The 24,296-nt window shown below is 30.8% G+C and overlaps 1 protein-coding gene across 1 annotated transcript; it reads right to left on the reverse strand.

Annotated features, from left to right (window-relative positions):
* Window positions 1-295: 295 nt before the first annotated feature.
* LOC129234367 (cell adhesion molecule Dscam2-like) lies at window positions 296-23,389 on the reverse strand. Its single transcript, XM_054868361.1, has 8 exons — window positions 23,260-23,389; window positions 16,324-16,605; window positions 12,274-12,288; window positions 9,899-10,063; window positions 7,440-7,721; window positions 6,367-6,486; window positions 5,233-5,391; window positions 296-429 (listed from the first exon to the last, which is right to left on the reverse strand). Exons 1-8 carry the CDS (start codon window positions 23,387-23,389, stop codon window positions 296-298), a joined length of 1,287 nt encoding a protein of 428 aa, XP_054724336.1.
* Window positions 23,390-24,296: the final 907 nt, after the last annotated feature.

Below are 24,296 nucleotides of genomic sequence, written 5' to 3' on the forward strand. Positions count from 1 at the left end.
GCGCCGTCTAGTGATCAATTTCGTGATAAATGACAAAAAATGTCAAAAACAGTTGAAACATAAGTGCAATTTATATCAAAATTTTTAAGGCACAGAATAATGTTTAGAAGCTCTTAACTAGATACATATAAAGTTAACAAAAAATAATCACGGATGGAAATTATGATTACTTATATGTTTAGAATGTTTCAAATCAGTGGGAATTGATAAACATTTCTTGATTATTACAACAAACAGTTTTGTGTTAATGAAACTTACTAAGCACTGACAACTTTAAATTAATTGTCAATCTCATTCATTTACCATTAGAAGCAAACCAAATATATTTTCCTTGATCTTCTTTTAGTACGTTTGTTATAGTTAAACCGTCATTATGAAACAAATATCTTCTAGAATTTCCTAGTTCGACCGTCGGCTTCAAATCAATACCTGAAAAATGAAGATTCATATCAATAAGTTGACGTTAATTTCGAATTAATGTTCATGCATAATCAGGAAAGGTAACTACAGGCAGTAAACATTAGTACTATGATACACATTGAGAATATTTTCAAAACCTGTAAAAGAGAAAACCTACTGCATTTCTTTAGGCAGCTATTAAAAATTTTATTAATACCCAACTAGTTCATGTTTTTGGTGTATTACGGGCAAAGATTAAAGCATTTGGTAATACAGGCAACTTTAAAAAAATTGATACACATATTGTAATATTTTGTTGAAAGTCTAAAATTATTTTTGTAACTATAAAATCGTAAAGTTCTTGTTACTAACATTTTAAATATAAATTGAGACCTCTTAATGCTCAATGCAGTAATAATTTAGTTAATATTAAGTTTATTTGTATTTTAAATAAATTGTACAATTAGTCAGGTACATGCGGGGCAAAGTGGATGGGGCAACGTGAAATAGTTTGCTTCATTTAGTCACTCAATCATTTAGTGTAAATCACTTACGTTTTGATGTATTAGTTAATTCATTTACATTCCTCTTTCTTCCTTCATTCATTCACTTATTTTCGTATCATTATTTTACTCTCTCATTTATTTTTCATCATATATTAATTCATTTATTTATTTAATTATTCGTTTATTGTTGCAAAACAATTTCCCGATTTGTTTATTTTGAAAATGCTCAGTCATCTTAAGAATTTCACTTTGCCCTACATGAAAATGAAATGTGAACGGGGGACAAACCGGGAAAATATGCAGTACGACATTGTAAATTGATTGTATTTTATAATGTTCAAGTACTTTGCATCAATAAAAAAATGTTCCCAAGGTAACGCTCAATAAGCTAACTTATTTCTTAAATTTAAACTGACTGTTCAGGACAAAATGTTAACCAAAACAGCACCTTTTTAGTTCTTGAATTAATTTTGGAAGCAACACTTAATTTATAAATTTAAAAAAAAAAAGAAAAGTGAGTGTGTGTGTGTGTGTGTGTGTGTGGTTGTGTGTGTGTGTGTGTGTGTGTGTGTGTGTGTGTGTGTGGTTGTGTGTGTGTGTGTGTGTGTTTTTTTTTGCCTAAAATACAATTTAATCTACTAAAAGCAAATAAGAAAAGATAAATTTACCATAAAAAAGCTGTGAACTAAACTAGAACTAAATGAGGGAACAACCTTTTCTTATTATTGGAATATCATGACTTAACCGGGGTTTCCGTCTGACATCATATCACGTGACCATTTTCAACTCGATGAACTTCGTTAGGAAAGATTTCTTTTCTCCGCATCAGTACAAGCATACAGCAAATATCTCTCGATAATGTTGGTTTAAATAGGCATCCTTAACATTTTGCTTCTGTGTTTATGCTGAGGTAAGTTTTTAATTTTTAAAAAGGTTTTTTTATTTCATTCTTAGGAAATTATAAATATATTTTTAACTTTCAAATAAAATAATGACAATAAGGAGGAAAACCTAATGCATTTAACTTTGGTTACTTAAACTTCGTAACCTGTTTCTTTATTATACCGTTCTAGGTAAGTCCAGTAGATTCTCAATAAAAAGAACGTTGGTAGAACGAGTATTATACAAATATTTAGGTAAAGCTTTCAGAAAATAACTTTTTCGAAGCATTTTAATTGTAAATTTTAAGTTTAGCGTCACATTTTAGAATATCAATAGTCAAGCTTAGTTAAAAAATAGACAAAAAATTGAAAATACCGATGGTTTCGTATGAAATTTTTTTGGCATTTATACTGCATGTGTATGTTATAGCAAGCCTATCTAACATCCTTTGTTTTTGCCTATGTAAAAGCAAATAAACTAAGGCACACGAATACCTATTAAAAGATTCAGTGCTGTGGAAATAAAATGGGTCGCGAAGAACTGTGTTTCTAAAAAACTAGTAGCAAAGTTTTAAGTTTAAAGGTGTCTATTCTGTTATAATGTGTCCAGAATAGTTTTCATATTACGAAAAATAAGCACAACTTGCTGACGTGCAATATTTTCTGTTTGTAATGTGTATTGGAGCATATTATTACATCATGTCATTTTATATGGTGCTTGTTTTTGATCTGAACTATGGAATCGACGGTATTTGTAATGTCGCAATTTATTATTTTACATATTTAACGTTTGAACGATTTCCCGCCTTCTCAAAAGATTATTACGTAAGGGTTTTCTGCTAGTTTCATTTACACTTTAAAACCTTCATTTATGTAATAATAACACTAAAATTTATCTGAATGATGATATTAATGAAATGGATAGTTGTAAAATAAAAAGAGGTTCAGTAACAATCGTTCATTTGAACAAAAAAAAAAAAAAAAAAACGTATACTTATCAAAACTTTTTCGAATTTCGTGAAAATAGGAAATTTATTTTCCTATCATGAATTGTAGCTATCAATAAGAGCTTTAAAAAAACACTCATGCTAAAATGACGTATACAAAAAAAAGGTAAGAAATAAAAAAAGAGCAAAGATGAAAATAAATTGATAAGAACATTGTTAAATGAATCAAAATATTACGTACTACATGCTTCGGCTTATAAGAAATCTTTTGTGTAACACGGATTATGTGTGGTAAAAGAACAAAAACTATTTGACAAAAAAAAAAAAAAAAAACACTTTGGTTGCATTGAATGCAATGATTTGATGCTTTTGGCAAGCTTTGTAATTAGCAATTTAAGTTTAAAAAATAAGAAAGAAACCACTTACATTGCATAAAAAAGTGACGTTACAATGTAATAACACATGGTATAAAATTGCATTACATGAAACTGAAATTATCACTTCATAGTTTTCATGATCAAGATAATCATTAATTTAATAACATAACCTATAAGTTATTGTCTTTTTTCCTCTTTTTTTGCGAAAGTAACTAAAAAATTAATAAACATTGGGATACATTTCTTAAGTGTTAGGGTGATATTCCTCAAAAAACATGTACATTTAACTGAAATGTAAATATTTGAAAGCATACAATGACCTGAATATATATATATATATATATATATATATATATATATTAAAAATCATGTTCTAAACTTTAAAAAGTGAATATTTTTACAATATCACGGTAAATTAACATAATTTCAAACATTACGAGAGATATTAATTTAGTATAGTTTTATATGGAAGTGCAGATGGAGACATCTTCAATAATCGAATAATGTTATTACCCTAGGAACAATGCAATACTAACTCTGAGTGAAACGTAAGCAATCTTAACATGTTTTTAACTTTCATAGCATTGTGTTCTTGGTTTAACATATACTTAAAAATACATTTAGAGTGAACTAAATGAATGAAAAACAAATCATAAACAATAATCATCAAACAATCATATAAATCACCAAAATAAGTAATCTTACCTTCAAATGATGCATCCATGAAGTGAGAAACATTCAATAACAGCCTTGGTATACTTTTTCCCATCGAAGGTTGTTTTCTTCGCATTTCAACAGATAGCAAATTCCGTTATTTCAAGCGACAAAAAAATACATTTTAAAATCTATCTGTGTAGTTACTGTAACTAAGAACATATAAATAAACTGCTCCGTACAGAGACATTTACTAGCTTACGCGAACCAAACTCTGCAAGAGCACCAAATTCGTACATGGATTGCAACGCCGTACCGAGAAATATAGGAAAAGTAAGGTGCACTTTTGTTTTTCCACATACAATACAATATGACGCTACAGAATACGTTTTTCATTGTAAATTAAATTTTAATAATTAACTGTTTCATATGGTTTTTCGAAACAAATATATAAAAATAGAAAATATATCATGCAAATCAAGTGAGCTTTAGGTCAAATACAAATGCAGTCGTTTTAGAAAGAAAACGATTGCAAATTAGAATCTTATAAAACAAATTTTCGCATTAACTATTCAGAAAATCTACACCAACCATCAACTTCAGAATTTGACTGTCTTTCATTTTTTCATGGGTATAACAGGCTTTCGAAAGAAACGAGAAAATGTTTGTTTTAAATGCGAAAAAAATGTAACAATGTGTACTTTAGTTAAAACAATAGCATTTATTATACATTCAAGGAATCACATAAATTAACACATTTTCAATAACACAAAAACAAAATTATAAATTTCAACTCTTATTTGTGCTAAACTTAGTCAATTGCAATTCATTTTAACTAGAATATTGTAGATGAAACCATGTATTGATACTACTTATTTTGATAATAACTTGTCCCTGAACATAAAAATCAAGCTTTTAATTTGCAAGTACAATAGAGTTCGAAATAGTGAATGAAATTCATATTTAAGACAATACAATCGCCAGGAGAATAAAGCACGATCAAGAAGTATTAGTGACTGTTGGAGAAAGTTTTCATTTTCAAATGTACGCATACATTTATATGTACATTTAAAAAATACCATCATAACGACAGAAGATATAGATATATTTTTGTTATCAAATAATGCAGACATTATATAGACATCGCGGAAAATATGAATGGAAATTACCGGAAGAAATCCAAAAAAAAAATTCTACTCAATGTTTGATGTTTATCTTATATTTTTATTTCGAATTAATGAAATTATGTATTTTATTTAACGTATTAGAAAAATTAATGCGTACATAATATTTTAAATAAATAGTAAAAATACAGAATACGTGTGCGACAAATGTCACTTTCTTATTTTTAAAACCTTAAGTTTTTGGGATGCTTTTACATTTCAGTGCTATTTCATCGCCTTCCATTGTATTTGAAATGTCAAAAACTGCAAAACAAAACAGTGGGTAAAAATAATACAACTCTTACCGTGAACCTGAATTGATATGGATTTTTGAATAGCTTTTCCGATTCCATTGTTTGCTTCACAGAGATATATTCCCGTATATTCATATTTTAATGTGGGGATAATTAAGGAACCATTAGAAAGAACACTCATTGAATCCTTCAAGTCTGCTTCAACCTCTCCTAGTGAGCAAAAGTAAAAAAAAAAAAAAAAGGTATGAATTTAACATATACTTATACATCTAAAAGAATTCAATTTTAAATAATAATGACAATTATATCATAACGTTAAGAAGTTATTTAGTAAATGAAAACACTTTTAATTTAGAGATTGTTCTTAATAAAAAGGAAAATCATTAGAGAACTTAGCATTTACTTCAAAGGTGAAAGATGAATTTTGTATTTATTTATTTATTTATTTATTATTTTTTTAGAGAGATAAATCACAATGCATGCTTTTTTTTTTTAATTTCTCCACTTAGCTCTATGAAGACTTTTTTAGTCTCCCTGGTCTCTATTTTATATAAGTAAATAATGAATTGTAAAAAAATATAAATAAATAAATAAATAAAAATATCGTTAACTAATTCTATAATTTTACAACTGCAAAAAATAGGTTTGTTAACGTTAATACTTTTGAAAAGAATATAGTTTCATTTTCAGCATGCACTTATTTTAAAGATATGCATTTTAGTTTCTAAAATCCTTAAAGTAAGTTCATGCCATTTTTTTTTCAAATGTGTACCATTAACACTGATAAAGGAATATATAAAACTACAAAATCGTCCGTCAGGGTTAATGGGTGAAAATTGTTTCTATATTTGAACGAAGCAATTGCCTGTTTGGTTGAAATTTTAACATTAACTCCAGTGGGTTAACCCTAAACTCAAGTAGATAGCAATGATTGTTGACATCTTTTCCGTTTCTTCATTCTCTTAAAATTAAGGTTTTAACAGTAAAACAGTAAAACTACCAGATCCAGTTCAGTCTTGTCATAATAAAGCCTTTCCCTGCATGTCAAACATTATCAGAAAATATTATCAAATTATCATGCTATGGTGCAAGTTTCATTATTGATGACGTCAGAGCGTTACTCGCTCAGTGAATTCATTATTATATTATATGAGGATACTGTATTCATCTGGAAGTTTCAAGTACCTTCTCTTTTTTTCCATTTTATCTGTGGTTTTGGAGAACCTTCTGCGGAACAGTGCAACTCGACAGCTTGACCTTCAACTCCAACAATATCATAAGGCTCCGTTTTCCATATGGGTGGTTCTGAAGCGAAAAATCTTTAGGTATTTGGCAGGCATGTGTGTAGTTACATAAACTATTCACAATAAAGACATTGAATAAAAAAGAAAGGAATGCATTTAAAAACACAGATTTTCACATTTTCATTAATAAATAAATTCTGGAAATGTAATTTGTTGTAAGTATGACACTAAGAATATACACATTGTTCTATACAATTATTTTACTTGAAGAATACATATTTATTTTTTACTTCAGATACATATAAAACCACAGAAAATAAATATAGGTTGCTTATATACTGATATATGACTCATCTTATAGTTAAATAATATCTTTATAATAATCATAACTCTTCAAAGCATAAAAGTCACTCAGAGTTTTTAAATCACAGCAATGATGATTATTATTTGTGCTGACTAAAAAATATTATTTAAAACATTTTGCTAAGGACGGGTTTTTTAATATCAAAATAGCTTAACATCGAAAGCTATTGAACTCGGAAAGACGCGGCATTTACAATAGACATTTTTTGCGCAGAATTTTTTTACTATAACACCTTCAGAAGAACATTTATATTAAGTTAACAAAAATCACAACAAAAATTATCTGCTTTGAATTTTATTTGTGCATATTGGGGGAACCAAATGTATTTGGATACGTATTTTAACGCTACTTTTATAAGTATACACATACATTTTCCTTAAAAAGTATACCTTTGAGTCTTTGAGTTAAAAACCAATTTTTCTAGCTCACATTTAATTCAACTAATTTATGTTACACAAATAATCTAGTTAACTTTCTTTTCTGCCGAATTTTTGTTCACATATTAGTCTATTCATAACTATTCGCAGGAGGAAAAATAATTTCGATGTATCATACTACATTTAGAAATTAGAATTCTACTCCAAGTTTGTAAAAACGTCAGCTTTACCTCAAAAACATTTAAATAAAACTAGTTTGAATTTTGAAATTACCTTTTAAGCTAAAACTTGCTGTATGTCTATCTTCACCAAAATCGTTTTTAACTATACAAGTGTAATTTCCAACATTCGATTTAGATGCTGGTACAATTGTAAGAACAGAATACTCAGCTTGCATATCCACTGAAGTATTTGGAATTCCTTGTAGAGCTTGCCCATCTTTAAGCCAGTGAAATTGCAAAATTTTCGAACCTTGTAAGATGCCACATGTCGCAGTAATTCGTTGACCTTGCGAAGCAGACTCCGGAAAATTAAAAGGCTGGACAATGGGTGGCACTATTAAGTAAAATGTAAAGTTTTACAAAAAATATTACGGAAGAAATGTAATCAGATTATGAGTGAAAACCTATAAAAACGTAAATAACGAAAAAAGTAAGTTATTAAAAGTAAAATACTGATGCGTATTAACGTCATCAATGAATTGCAAACTGATTATTATTGAAGAATACATTAAAAAAATTAGATTGAGAGCATCAACATTCCGCGTCAGAAATTTAAATTTAAATGAAAAAATTAAAATAAAGTTCAAAGTGGTAAACAATTATTTCCAGTGAGATGGTTGGAAAATACGTAAGATAATATTTATGTTATAACAATTTCAGCTTGGAAAAAGACATTTATATCAGCCCAATCTCCTATTAAAATTATTGCTTTTGTGCTTTTAGAATGTTAACCTGCAGACAAATATATTCTTTTTATCAACACTGTAGTCAAAATCCCGGTAAAACAAATGTTCTCTCATTTTCTCTATTTTTGTAATTGCGTCATTTAAGTAGTTAAAGGGATGAAAAAAATAATAAAAACATGTATAGTAATTACAATATGTGGTGATTGTAAATTAACACTATAATTAAATATAAAAAAACTACAAAAATCTATTTTATATGAATACGCAGTTTAGTTTAGTTGATATAGCAGTAATTATAAATTAAAGATAATACATATTGTTTTATTTATTTATTTATTTATTATCAGTTTTAAATTTTCCATTGAAATAGACAGTCTATTAGTGTTTTTAAATTTTTATTACTGCAGAAAAATTGGAGCATATAAAAGACAGCGATGCAACGCTATCGTTGCAGATTGGTTAAAATATTTATTTACATATACATTCAGGACATTTTTTAAATATTTTTATGTCGAAAATTATTTTTTATTATTTGGATTTAAAACATGTTAATTTTTAATCGTCAAATTTAACATTGAAATATTTTAAATAGGTACATTGAACTCAGAAGTAAGTACTTTTATTTCATAAACATAAATATGCATATCGGTTTATGGCTGATGCAGCATATTTTAATTTCCTTCATTTTTTCCCCTTTGAAATATATTTCTTTAAATGATGTTTTACGGCGATAAATGTAATAATGCGGAAAAGACAACAGTACGCTGCCCGGTAAATTTGTGTTACGTCCAAATAGTTAGTCAGGAACAAAATATTTTTTTTAAATAATTCTAAAAGTCCTCCAATAAATTGCAGTTAACGAAAAAACTTGTTTATTCCATTGGTTTTTGATTTAATATACTTAATTCCAAATGGGAAATTTGTAACTTGCCGTCTCAAATTACTTTACTTTTGCTTAGTTTTTCAGTGTCTTAATTCGTTCACCAACGAAATTGGACATTGATTGCTTCAATAAAGTATATAAAACCAGTATTTTGCTTACATTTATTGAATATAAAAAAAAATATACAGATCAATTTGACATGTACAGAACACATTATTTTTCATTGGTTAACATTGAGTTTTTATTAGTTTTTCATCAAAAAAATTAATTTTTTTTAACAGTTCGATGATGTCGTATATACATAAATATAAGTTAGTTTTATGTGCACAAAATATAAAACAAATATGAATACTTACTTTGTGATGCTGTTTCCAAGATGAATGGACTAAGAAGTAGACATGTCATCCACCACATAATGAAGTGTTAAAGGCAACTATTCATTTTATTTGCCTAAAAGAGCTCTCTGCAGAACAAAATCATAAACACATCCCAACTATACAACAATAAACACACACATATTTCCCAATACAAATCTTGAAAAATGTACGCAATGTTTTCACGTTAAATGGCGTAAGCTTGTATAATCAACGATACCACGCAATACATGAACAACTAGCGCCACATAGAGGATTTATTTCAAAATAAATATCAACTTTTCAAAAAAAAAAGTGTTTAAATACTTCTTTTATTTCACACAATAAATGTTTTACAAATGAACGTAGATCTTTAATATATTATACTGCTGTAAATTTGTGTTCTATAAACTACATATGATTATTTGTTCTAAAAATTTAGTCAAACATATTTACAATTCTTTGTATTTCTTAAGAATATTTTTTGAAACAAAAATTTACTAAAGAATTAAAAGCAAAAACATTTCCCGATACTCCATATCAAGGCAATTAAAAAAAAGTAAAACAATTAAACTATTTGAAATCATACCATTGATAAGGATGTTGATCTTCTTGTGCAAGGAACCGTCAATGTTGTTCGTTGCTTCACATTTGTAGTTACCACCGTCTTCATAGTTAACGCTTGGTATCGCTAAGGTTCCATTAGCATGAACATTTATATGATTATCGCTCTGTACAGGAACTTCGCTGATTTCTGAAAGCCATTAAATACAAAATTGATTATTGAAAACTCTAAAAATCATAGTGCAGTTGTAGAAAATAATATTTTTATAAAGTAAATTAATATTTTGTAGTAGCTCATTGCATCAAAAATAATTCCTCTTCGAGTACTTTATGTTATATTTCGATCAATACAAACATAGCTTGAAGTATACGGATTAATAAGCATTACAAACCTTAATAAGAAGAAAAGTTCTATTTCTGTGCAAAGATTAAAAAAAAACAATACTTACAAAAAATAGCAATAAAATGTGCACATGCGCAATAAGAAATCACAAAAAATCCTTGTTTTCAGTGCATAAGAGTGTGATGCTAATGATTTTAACTCAAGAGCTAGAACTGCATGTACTGATCAAAGAGGTTTTCGTAAATTTGAAACACAAAGTAAAAAAAGTTTATGAAACAAAATTTTAAAAAAAAATTCGGATTTACATTAATAAAAATTTTTTTTAATTATCCTTTTATGGTCTTATTTGCTTTATCCTATGATGTATTTGCGGACATTTTTGAGCCGATTAGAGAACATACAAAGAAAAAATCAATTGCAAAAAAATGAAAAAACAACGTGCAAAATAACCGCTTATTTTACACACGCTTAGAAAATAATATCTTTCAGCATACCTGTTATTTTAAACCACCGAATGAGTGGTTTCGGTAAACCATCAGCTGCACAGTCAATTAATATTTTTTGACCCTCGTGTGTTTGGAAATCTGCAGGCTCAATAATCCAAACAGGTGGAGCTGAAATTCAATTTCAGTAATATATATATATATATATATATATATATATATATATATATATATATATATATATATATATATATATATATATATATATATATATATATATATATATATATACATATATATATATATATATATATTAACAAAAACCAAACAAATATGCATTAAACATAACAAAAACAGGCATAAAATCAGAAAAACGCCGTTAACGTTTATTTTGTAATATTTTTTATGCATGCATTGTAGTACATTTGTAAATTTAAATCAATATTTACAAAACTTAAAACTCAAGAAACAGCGGGAAAATTTATTTATTTATTTTATTTTATTTTTTTTTTTTTTAAAGCAGAAAATAAAGTCGGCTGTAGAGCATTTTCCGAGAGAAAAATGCTTTTTTATCTACAGAAACACCAATATTTAAAAATAAACTTGAGAATAGGGGTATGTGATCGCTTATTTTAATCAAACCGCTCATATTAATGGAAAAGTTTTGACACATGACCAGGAGCAAACCTTATTTCTTTGAGTTACATTTCAAACATTTCTTTCGTCTTCTATATTGATTAACTAGAACAACACAAAATTAAAGCGCGGGAACAAATGCAACGTTTATATATATTGATTTAGCAAGCTAATTTACTCCAAGCAACTGAATTGAAAAAAGCTTCGACTTAAAAAATTCACAAAAATGAACCAGTTAATGTCAAATTACCTACTGGTGCCCTCCCGACTATCTTTGACTTAAATGAAATTACACTGAGGCCATGCTTTTGAAATTAACAAAATTCAACTTTTCAGCTTCCATAATACATAGTTTAAAAAACAGCTTAAAATACTGTCTGTTGGAACGAAGCTTGTTTAAAAAATTAGTACTTCCGCTGGACTGAAATTTTTGAAAATTATGTACTTTAGTTGTTAATACATTCTACTTTTTTTTCTTGTTCTTTGTTTAGCGCGCGTATAAACTCTTCACAACACGTGGTAGCGAGACTTTTTTCTGGGTTTTAGTAGCTTGTTTTTTATTCTTAATAGAGCACCGTGAGATAAAAAAATATAATGTGTTTATAATAACCAAAAAGATTCAGCTTCCTTTTTTTTCCCTAGTAAATTTAAAAACTGTGGGTGTTTATTTTTTTTTTTTTTAATGAAGTAACTGAAGTAAACTGCCTGGAGCAAGGTTTGTCAAAGTAGGTGCCGCAGGAAGAGTTCAAGGGTGTTACGAAATGCATAAGTTTCTAATATATGTTTGTAAAAGAGGTAGTTTAGGGTGCGTTGAAAAAATATCTTACGCTTTACAAAGGGTGTCGCGAATGGGAAATGTTCGGAAACCCCTGGCTTTGAAGGTAGGGTAGAAGTAATTTGATGTCATTCATACAACATGTATAAAATTTTCATTTACTTAAAAAATACTTATGCTGTTTTAAAATTAACAGTACTAACCGTTAAGAAATACATCTGAAATGATTTAAAGCAATTTAAAAAAGGCTGAAAGTTAATTTTAAAAAAGGCCATGCTGGTACTTGGAAAGTGTTTTTGTTTAGTTTTGGAAGAACTCTTGTTTTTATGTAACATTTTCAGCATTAACCGGTTTTTCCTCTTAGTTTCCAAAAGGATTTTTAGAAATTGGGAACTTCAAACACTCTGTGCGGGACAATTACACTGTATAAGTAATTTTCCTAACATGTTGTTACAAATTTTAGTATTTTAATTAAACAGATAAAATCACTTATATAATCTATACATTTGAACTAAAAATCCTGGGACACACTTGTATTTTTACACTCTTGTTTGTGAAAATTGCAACACCACGAAGGACATACGCGAGTGAGCTGAAAATATGCAGAAAATTTAAAATAGGGCATGATATGCAAATGATTAGAATTGCAGACCGGTAGCGCATGCGTATACTGAGCAGCGCGCTCTGAACGGCTGATCGAACCGAATATAAATAGACGGCTGTAGCGAGGTGTGTATGATTATCGGTGGTTATATGCGAGAGTAAACGTTAACTGAATCTTTACTATGCCTCTTCGACGAAAGAAAGCGAAATTTGAGCAAATTTCGGAGTTTGAACGGGGCAGAATCGTCGGCCTTCATGAAGCTGGATTGTGTTATCGTGCAGTCGTCGCTCGTGTGCAGCGTTACAGCTGCACAATCACGCGTCTTTGGAAGCAGTGGACGGACGAGGGTCAGACAGGTCGGAAATCTGGGAGCGGACCCCAAAATGTGACGTCAGCTCGCGATGACAGACACCTGGTGCGAATGGCGATGACAGACCGCACAGCTTCTTCTAGACAATAGGCAGCACAGTGGTCAACAGCTACACGCGAAAAGAAACTCCATTCCGGATTCGAACTGTGACAGAGCCATATCGACTATTATAATCAGACATAGGACAAATCACTTAAAGGGGATGAGGATTTCTGCGGACGGACACCGTAGTTACACCAACCTTTGTCCTCATTGCCCAGATGACATCCCACTGTCTCGTCAACACATCTTCAGCTGTACAGCAATCCAGGTCAAACTTTTTAACATCGGCTTAGAAGACCCAGTGAACCTACTCTATACAGATAAGACTGTCGAAGTTGCAAAGGCTGTCTACGACAGCTTCGGAGCCAAATAAATGCACATTATCATAGACACGACATCATCATCATGTCACCGATTGATCATGTGCGCGATTTCGTTGGGCGGCGTCTCGCTCGTGGCACCATGATGGCCGAATTCGTGTCAGGAGCTATGCCGGTGAACGGCACATTCCGGAGTGCATTATCGAACGCCACAGTGGACGAACACCCAGAGTTATGGTCTGAAGTGCCATAGCATATCATGGACGATCACAATTGCTACGAATTGTGGGCAATTTGAACTGTACCCGATACGCAAACGAAGTTTTACAGCCCCAAGCTATTCTTTTCCTGCAAGGAATGCCAGGAGCTGTATTCCAGCCGAACAATTCCCGTCCACATGTCACCAGGACTGACAAATCCTACCTTGATTCGCAGCTGGTACAGCTTCTTCCTTAGCCTGCATATTCCCCGGATATGTCACCGATTGAACATGTGTGGGATTTCGTTGGGCGGCGTATCGTTCGTGATCCTCGTCCTGTTGCTTCGACAGACGAACTTCGATTGCGCATACAAACAATGTGGAATACTCTTCCGCAGGCAGATATTCAAACTTTGTTTCACTCCATGCCGAGTCGTGTAGCAGTTCTTATTGGGGCGCGCGTTGGCCACACAAAATACAAATTTCTATCTCTTTTTATTGTTTGTTTTGTTTGAAAATGTAATCATTTCTTTGTACCATTACCACTCAACTGTGTATTAAATTTCATTCAACTATGATTGAATTCCCCGCTTATTTGCTTTTTGAAAGCTATTTGCAATATAAAGTGTCAGAAATATTTACAAAGTACCTTACTACTTTCTTCCTTTTTTTTTGTCATTTCAATCAAACGTAGTATTTTTTGTTTTAAGGCATTAATTTGCTGAAAAATAACAATAGCAAAACTTTAAATTAAAAAAAGGGAAGTTTGTCGTGCTTTTTACTGTCTTGATAGTGCAAGCTAAAAAATACACTGCTCAAAACAATTAAAGGATATTGTAAGTTTTTGTACGAAAAAAGGTATTAGCAAATATTTTTTTGCAAAGAATCGAAGAAAGGAGTTAGAAATGCAAATTATTCTTCATTTAAAGCGTCGCAGTATGCAAATTTTGAGTTTGACGTCGAAGACGACGCTTCAGTGTCGCTCTTAACCTTTGTAAGACAAAGCAGAAAATAATGATCGACATTCAGTAAGCGCGTTGTTTCGATGAATGCGATGCCTCAACAAACTCATTTAACGGAATCAGAAGCTTCTAAAGTGGTTGTCAGGGCGAGAGGGAAGCCAAACACAAACCAAGGCAGCAGAAGCTATTGGAGTTTTGCAAAGCATGATTTCTACGAGATGAGACGGTTTTTAGAGACTGGAAATGCTGGCCGAAGATCAGGGCAAGGTCGCAGACGGTCAACAGCGCTCAACAAAGACCGTTATTTAGCTTTAATGGCTCCGAGGCACCGAAGTATGAATGACACAAACTGTCCGAAATCGCCTTCACGTTGTAAGTCTGTATGCTCGTCGACCAAAGATCTGTGTCACATAAGCTGCGAGACACCGTCGCGATACAGGGAGTGGGAAACAGAGCATAAGAATTGGAGAAGAAATGAATGGAGTAATATTTTTTTCCTCTGACGAGTCTCGTTCTTGGTTTTATCAATTTAATGACGTATTTTCATCTGGAGAGAGCTTGGCCTTAGAAACAATCTAGCGTTCGCGCCTGAAAGTGTCAGATTTGGTGGCGGTGGTGTGATGGTGCATGCTGGCATCTCCACTGATGGGCACACCGAGCTGCATTTCATTCCGAATGGAACTCTGACCGGTTGTCAAAGTAGAGATGAGATCCTCAGACCTATTGTAGACCCTTACCCTGCAGCAATTGGAGGAGACTTCATATTAATGGACGCCAATTGCAGACCACATCATTCTAACTTGATGAATGACTTGACTTATATGATTTCCTGTTGGAGGAAGGAATCATACGAAGGTAATGACCAGCGTGTTCTTCAGATATGAACCCAATAGCATGTTTGGGACATTCTAGGCAACGAGTTTTTGGACGCCTACCACCTCCCTAAACTTTCCACGAACCGGAAAGAGCGCTTCAGGAGAAGTGGGGCAGAATATCCCAGCCCCTCATTAATAGCCTCATTAATTCCATGCCTCAGAGGTGTTTTACATTACTGACCATCCGGGGTTACCATACCCCCTATTAGAAGCGATTTTCTTTTGAGAAAACCCCAATTTTTTATCGCTTTTCTCATACGCACAAAGTGCGTTTTTTCCCTTTTGTACCAAAAAGTTGAAAAAAAAGTATTTTTTCCTGCCATACAAATGTAATTTTTGTCTCAAATAGTTTGCTTACGTCTGTCGATAATGTATCAATCATCCAAAAAGTTCTCCAGGTTCAAAATCAACCCAAAACCTCAATATCCTTTAATTCTTTTGAGCAGTGTATTACGCCATCGACGCATAATTCAATTCGTATATTTAAGTATTGTTGTATAAAACTATTTTCCTTGTAAAGCTTTTAATAATACGTAAGAAATTCCAATATGATTTAACAGTTATTATAACTACTAGTCAAGAAATCTCAGTCCTAAGTTTTTTTAAAAACTTAAGAATTTAAAGAATAATGCTGAGAAACTTTTAGTTTCTTATTATTTAAAATTTCTTATAAATGAAAAGCACCTTTGAAAAACTTTTGAATTTTGTGAGCATAAAATGTGATACTTTGAGGCACAAAAAATACATAATTTTTCAAAAACTATTTTAAGTACTTTAAGAAAATAAATATAATAAAAATCAAGTTAAAATTTAATAAAACTTAGTTAGCAATTTGAAATAAACAAAATATTTCAAAAACCTTGGAAATAAGTCATACTTACACTTTAACACAAGTGCTACGGTGTATGAATCTCTTCCTTGTGAATTTTCTACAATACAAGTATAATTTCCAATATTTTGTTTTGTGGCTGGACCGATGGTCATGACTGAGTAATCCGATTGAATATCAACTGAAGAATTCGGAATGTCTTCTATATTTCTACCATCCTTTTCCCACTTGAATTTCAAAGGCCTGATGCCACTTTTTACAGCGCAAGCTGCTGTTACTTTTTCACCTGATGATACATATTCGGGCAAAAATATTGGTTGAAGCTTTGGTGGGCCTGGATAAAATACACTTATTTAGTCACTTGTATTTTTTGAAGAAATATTCATAGATATGTTTCTTAATTACATATAACTCGTTTTCGATGATCTAATTTTCTCTAGAAGGAAAATAATAAAAATGTCTATGCTACATTAATTACATAAAAAAAATCTTTATGTATTAATTAATTATGCAGAAGACTTAGTTTATTTAGGAAATTATCATAGACATGCATCAAATACCGAAACTGCAGACATAAGAATAAAAAGTCAATCATGATTACTACTTTTAAACCTAAAAGTATTTCTTTGCTATATTTGTCATTAATTATTTACCTCTGCGTGGTTTCATCTTTTATATCAGGGAAATATTGACTACTAGTCGACCCGTGCGGAACTCCGGACTGTACTTCGAATCGTTTTATGTGCCATTTCGCTCTTTAAAAATTTCAAAGAAAGAACATTATGAAGAAGAATCGAAAAAAGTTAAAGCATTGAAGTAAACGGAAAAAGTGAACGCGAAAAAGAAGGCTTGAATTTGAAGACATCAGCAACAAAATCTCCTTAAATCTAACGTTGTGATAATGTGATCATCGCTCCCCTTTTGGTTGTACGCATTTTCAATGCAAACATAAATATCATTAAAAGTGTGACTGAGTGACGCGTGAAAAAGAAGTAATTCTGCATTTGAAAAGACGGGTTGTGGCAAATGCAGTCCGGCCTATGTGAGCATCTGGCGGAAAAAAAAGGAACATTAAAGAGATATTTATTGGCACGGATTTAAACTGGCGCCATTCTGATTAACAGCATGACACACCAACCAACTGAGCAGTTTTGCCTTCGTTTTCGAATGCAAATTTTATTACACATTGAAGCAATGTATAATAAAAAACAGTAAAAAAAAACTTTTTGCAAAAAAAACATGCGTGTATGTTTTGTCATTAGCCAGCATGATACGCTGTAAAATAATTCGTAAAACATGGAATTTGATTAAGGAATGAGAAAGATCTCGCGTAGCAATTGAAACAAACATTCTAGAGAAGAAATAAATTAGATTGAATCACATTAAAATTGCTAGTAATGGGGAAATGACATTAAATTGGGGTATAAGAAAGTTATGTGAAGCACACATCAGCTCATTTATGCTTACAATATGCTTAGTGGTCTGAATGGAGTCAAAACTTTTAAAAAAGAAAGAACACCCTTCGATTAATAGTCAACTTATCTGAATAATAACTGTATCCTGCATAAAGGAGTCGAAACGCCAAGTAGCATTCCCGTCCTATTTATTTTATTTCCTTACGTATGTTATCTGTAATCTTACGTGTGTTGTATGTTATGAGTACATGTAATGCGTAGTATTAATCTAAATTAGCTATAATGTCTGACACCCGGGCGGGCCCGAAGTTCAGCTCGTTTATAGCCGAACGCGCCGTTTTACCGAAAAAAACTTATCAATTTAATCGAACAACCAAGTCGAGTGCTTTTAAGCTTTATTAAAAAACAGGAAAGAAAACAGTTTTTTTTTTTTTTTTGCCGAAAGCAAAGCAAAAAATTGGAGAATTGTATTAAAATTTTCTCTTCTCTTTTTATAATAAATAAAAGTAAGATTTCAAAGAAATTCTGGTTGGAAGTTTGTGGCGGACGTGTGTCCAGGAGACTGCATAGTCTTGAAAATTTGTACAAAATTACTTTGAGCCCCGGAGGAGTTTACCTGGGGTTTCATTTTTTAAAATTCGAATTAGTTTTTTTGTAATTAATTTTTTAAGCTCAAATTTCGCGTAAATTGCCTATCATTGCCCATTACAGGGGAGAAAAGTTACTTGCACACATTAATATTATATATCGTTAGAAAGGGTAGAATTTTCCGCGTTCTACGTAATTTGTTTCATTGCCCTACTATACAGTGGGAGTTGTTGACGTTTTTAGCTCGAACTTTTTTAGGCTTAGCTAAAATTTAGGTACTTCTTTCTTCATTAAATCTATCAGTAAAACGAGAAGGACTTGTACTTCAGTTTTCTTTTTGACACCACTGAAAAGAGCATTTTTTTTACTCCAGATCTAACTCGACCTATGGTCGAAAAATCGGGTTTCTATCTCCAAAGGAAAAAAAGGTACAAGCCGTTAAAAATTAAATTTGATTAATCCTCATCTACATTAAATTTATTAATGTTTTATACTGAGTTGCCATAATTACGTCTTTTCGATTCGCATGTTTCTTCTTTCCTTTATTCACAAACTTGAAGCGTTTCGATTTTAACGGAAAATCTTAGGCTCAACTTAATTCAAGCCCCGAGCTAAAGATCATAATATATTACTGTGACCATGAACACACAAAACTGCAGTTTTGCAATGCTCAGGAGCTCCTTACCCCTAACGGCTCTGCAAGTTGGTACAAGTTAATTTGAAACCCGGGGAAGGGTGCTTTTTGATCCAAAGGTAGCTCATAATGCGTTTTTAATCTGTTTCTTTCTAACTGACGATTTAAATCTTTGCGAATCAAATTAGATTGCGAAGCAATCTTGGGGAGTTGGTGAGCGTTAGCGAGAAAGGGCAGAGCCCACCAGTGCTTAAAAAAATCTGCATAAAAACTACAGGCTGCACCAATGTACTACAACAGCAAGGGGCATTTCCGAAAAAATAATTTTTAGACCGTAAGTCTATTTTTCATCATTAGCCGGCCAGATAAGCTTTAAAATTAGGAGGGAATTTCTTCAAAAAATAAGAAAGATCTCACATACCGACAAAAAAAAAACTGACAGAAATAATGTGCAAGAAAAGATAATGGAGAGAAGTGGGGTTTGGAGTTATCAACGTAAAAGTGAAATACAAATCCATATCCAATCTGGAAAGAATTGTATCATGTTGAACATCGGAATGTTTTTTTTTTAATAATGGATCTCAAGGTAAGATTATTTTGTTATCGGCAGGTACGGTCCCGTGGATGGCTAATTATCGGAACTTGTTTTCCTATTTAGTCGAGGCGAAACCCCCTGCTTTTAGTTTTAGATTTGAGCTCTTGTTTATTGTTTATAGTTTATCATGCGGTGCATTTGCCCGATGTTACTCTATATTGTATGTACTGGAGCTTAAACATTTTCTTTTAGTTCATAGTTAAAAAAATTTGGTCTTTTGACCAAATTTAATGAATCCTCCACGGCTGATGATCTCTGAATTCATACTTTATCTTTTCCTATTTAATAGCTATTTGCAATTTTCCTTTTTATCATCATTATTTTTATATAATTTTTTTAATATTTTTAATTTGGCTTGCTTGTTTTGTATTTACTTGGCTTTTTAGTTTTGCTGCGTTGCGCATCTATGGACTTTTGGTGTGGTCTTTTCAATACTTTTCCCTTTTATTTTATATATATATATATATATATATATATATATATATATATATATATATATATATATATATATATATATATATATATATATATATATATATATATATATATATATATATATATAATATCATTTAACTTCTGCATATAATTATAACAACGCAAGTCAAATGAAATTTTCAAGAGTACCTTAAAAAATTTTAGTTTTTCTCTGTAGGAATCAATAAATTCAAAATAATGGGCTCTCTTTGATGTATGCTTAGTTGACTAATAATGTATAATTAGTAGCATAGTTTGTGTGATGGAATAAATCATTTGCTTCGACACATCAAAACTGAATATCAGTAAAAGAATACACAGTTCAGAAATTGAATCATTATTTTGTAACTTTCAGTATCAACATATACTTTCTAGTAATGGTACACTAACATTTGCAATCGGTTATTGTTCTGCACATAATAATTATCATCTTTCTAAGAAATAGACAGCAATGCTAACAAAAGTGAGTTAAAAACCGAGTACCTATTTTTGTGTTAGAAAAGTTACATTAAACTTTAATTATAACAAAAATTATTCTTCATACCAAATCTATGACTAATCAATCATCTACATAACATTAAGAATTATAATTAGTTTGAAATCAAACTTGAAATTACATACCTGCAGAACAGTTTGCCTTTGGGAACGTTGTTACTGAAAGCGTCATAAGAACCATCAATGTTTTCTTCCACATATTGCGATTTTAAATGAGAGTTTCGTCGCCACACATAAGCATTTTTAGTACATGTTGAAACAGCATTCTTTTCTCCTTGATTGTAAACTTTTTTATTTAATTCATAACGTCCACGAGATAGATCAGCAAAATAGGGCTACGCGAAGAAAAAAATAGGCTTCATCATCCAACAAATATGGAAAAGTAGCGCCACACAGCGGAAAGAAACGAAACAAAACGTGTGAAATATTCTACAAAGACAAATATATTTTTTTTTATTATGATGTAGGTTTTCTAAGGGATTTTACTACATTTTTAACAAGGGGGATAGTTTTCTCAACAGCATAAATACAAAACTATTACAAAAAACTGTAAATACAAATCATTTAAAATGCAGAGGAAAAAATTGCTTCATTAACCTGAATTAATAAAGCAATAACATAATTTTTTAAAGGATGCGAGAAGATCGCATTACAATTTTGAAAGTCAACAATAAGGGTATTGCACCCTAAACAGTATGGTAAAAGCATTTAACTATACAGAACAAAATGCTTGTAAGATATTTTAAAAGAAAAATTCTGTCTATATAACACTGCTTACTTCACATATAGATAGATATACAGGGTGTACGAAAAGTCCTTGACACATTAAAAAAATTCATAGAAAACCAACAAATTACAGTATGAATTTGCGGTTTGCACCATAATACTTCACAGGTTCTAGAGTTTTTATGGCATTGAAAAAAAAAATAAAAAAAATGAAAAAGGGAAAAAAATAAGAAGATAAAAAACATTTCGCAACCAGGATTTCAGTATATGCTATGCTTGTAATTCTTCGTTTGGTAATTTTTATTCCCCTTTGCGTTTTCCCATGTCAACGAAAACGATTTACAAGTTACTTTTAAATTATCAAGAATGAGATATCTAAACGAGTTTTGCCCTCCCCTCCCCCCCCCATATTATCTGCTAGCCTCGTTTATACACTTCATGCCTTAAATTTTGAAGACAGTAAAACAAATACATTATGCATGCAATCCTCTGATTTTTACAGTAGTTAGCCATAAACAGATACCAAACATACAATAGCCCTTATATTTATGTTGATGTGAGTCATGTATCAAGTGAAAAATATTGATTTTTTAATACCATGGTGAAAATGTAAACCATTAGTAAGGGTTGTATTCGCATTTGCCTCTTGTTTTATTGATAAAATTAATTTATCAAAATTGTCAGACGTATCCATGCATGCTACTTGTACATCTACATAGGTTCCATGAAGTAAGAATATCTGTAAAGAAAAATTCATATTTATGAAATCAATAATGTAAACTAAAATTATGGCAAATGGTTAAAGATGGTACTGTTTACATGATTACATGGAAGGCATTGTTTATAATATAAAGTTTTCGCAATGTTATGAATTTTATGAAATAAAATTGTGCTTAAGAATTTATTTATTGGACAGACTAGCAAACATGTTGACTAAAGTTTCCCTTATAGGAAATAAATTTACATTCAGGAACCAAATTAATCAAAAAAAATATATTACATATTTGACTTTGTGTGGGATAAAATATAGAAACAAATGTCTGATGGAATTGTAGAATTGATTAATTCTCCTACATTACTCGTAATCTAGATAAAATGGATATCTGTTCAAAAAAATTCCAAGTCACTCTAAGAGACTGGATTAAATAATAAAACTCATTTTCGCAGAATTTTTCCCGAAATAAACGTGAAAAAACAAAGTACAAAGTATCCGAGATAGCAATCACTATTTGTAAATGAAATTGAAAAAAAAAATGTGTTTTTCTCAAATTGATTAAGAGCATCATACCGGCGAGACAGTTTTTGCGGGTTCAATTATAGTAATATAAGGAAATCATTTTCCAAACATGAAAACAAAAAATGTTGGAAAATTTGTACATTTATCATCCTTGTTCAACTTAGTCATTGTTTAACCAACTTGAAATAAATGGAATAAAGCGCTGTGGTATTGTACACTTTAAAACGGTATTAAACACTTATAAACCAGCAAGTTTAAAAAGAAAATTCGTGCAATGGATATTCATGTTTAACTACTTATACAATTCTTACTTATTATATATTATTAGTATTTCATAAGATTCGGTAGAATAAATTCGTAATAAGAGTAACTTAGTATACAGCATAAAACAAGAAAGAAAGAAAGAAATACAAATCGGGAATTCTGGCTCACAGAGACGTGATTACGACGTCACGTATTTAATAGCCACCAGCTGAATTAGGCTTTGGAATTATGAACTCTAAGTTGCAACATAAATGATTATTTTCGGAAAAAAAGCGTGTTTATTTTCATTCATTTGTGTTTTAAATGTGTCTAGATAATTTTCTTTAAAAATAACCACATTTTACCTGGTTTCCTTCAACGCAAGTACTGTGCAACATGTGTAACACTGTGTACTCTTAACAAGTCAGTAAAAAACCACATTGTTCAGTTAAGCGAACTAAAGTTCAAATTAGCAAGTAATCTTGTTAAAATCAACTGTCTCATTTTTAAGGAATTCACTAGACATGATGCTTGCTCAGTTTTCTATCACTTTCTTGCACCTCTAAGTTGTGTTTACTTACCTCGGACTGAAATTGAAATAGTTTTTCTAAGAGATTTACCAAATCCGTTTTCTGCTTCACAGGTATAGGATCCTTTCATGGAGGAATCCACTTTTCCTATGATGAGTGATCCCGTTTGCGTTACCCTCATCGCAGAAGTCTGATCAGTTGAAATTTGAACCGCTGTGTCTGCACCTGAGGAAAACAAAAAGTGTTTCAATCTTAAAAACGAATTAACATTTTTAGAAATTTAAAGAATGTTTGATGGTGCAATAAATTATTTAAAAGCATTATCGTAATTTAGAACGTATTTCTCTGTACAGTACGGAGAAGTTTATTTGATGCCTAAATTTAAACCAACAACTCAATTAAACGATTTATTCAAAATTCTAATAAATTTTAAGTATTTTGTGACAATGTGTCTAAATAATGCAAAGAAATAAAAAGCGAACTTCTATAAATACCAGTTGCTTATTTTATGACTAACGACTTTTGGGAAATAAATTATTAGTTCAAAACTACATTTTAAAATTTAATTTTACAGAAGATGTGCACCAAAAGTTTGATTTATAACCGCGATCTACTGTCGTTTTTGATTTGTCGTTGCTGGTTTTGCGTTTGAATCTACTTATTCACGAGTATCTTAGGAAGTCAAATAAACTTTAAGTTTGTTACAGAATTTTCTAAAATTAGTAACATGAAACTATCTTTGTGATTGATGTCCAGCACCATAAAACGATTGATAAAGTTTGTCGCTTGTAAGCTTTTTATAATCTGTTCAATTATTATCTAGCAAAAGTATTTAAGAATGTATCAATCGAATTTGAATTTTTTCTTGAAATCCTATACATTAAGTTTAGAAAAATATTCGAAGAGTTTTAAGCTATTTATTTTTATGTAAAAACAATCTTGGAGGCCGTTTAAGAATTTAGAAATGATATCTATGTATGCTCTTTGTAACGAGTGTAGAACGATGTTTATCGAGTTGAAAGCGACTTCCACTTTTGCCATCTCACAGAGAAATTTTTTTTTCTTCTTTAAAATATTCTTATTATGCG

Source organism: Uloborus diversus, chromosome 1 (genome assembly GCF_026930045.1).
Source record: "Uloborus diversus isolate 005 chromosome 1, Udiv.v.3.1, whole genome shotgun sequence".
NCBI lineage: Eukaryota > Metazoa > Arthropoda > Arachnida > Araneae > Uloboridae > Uloborus > Uloborus diversus.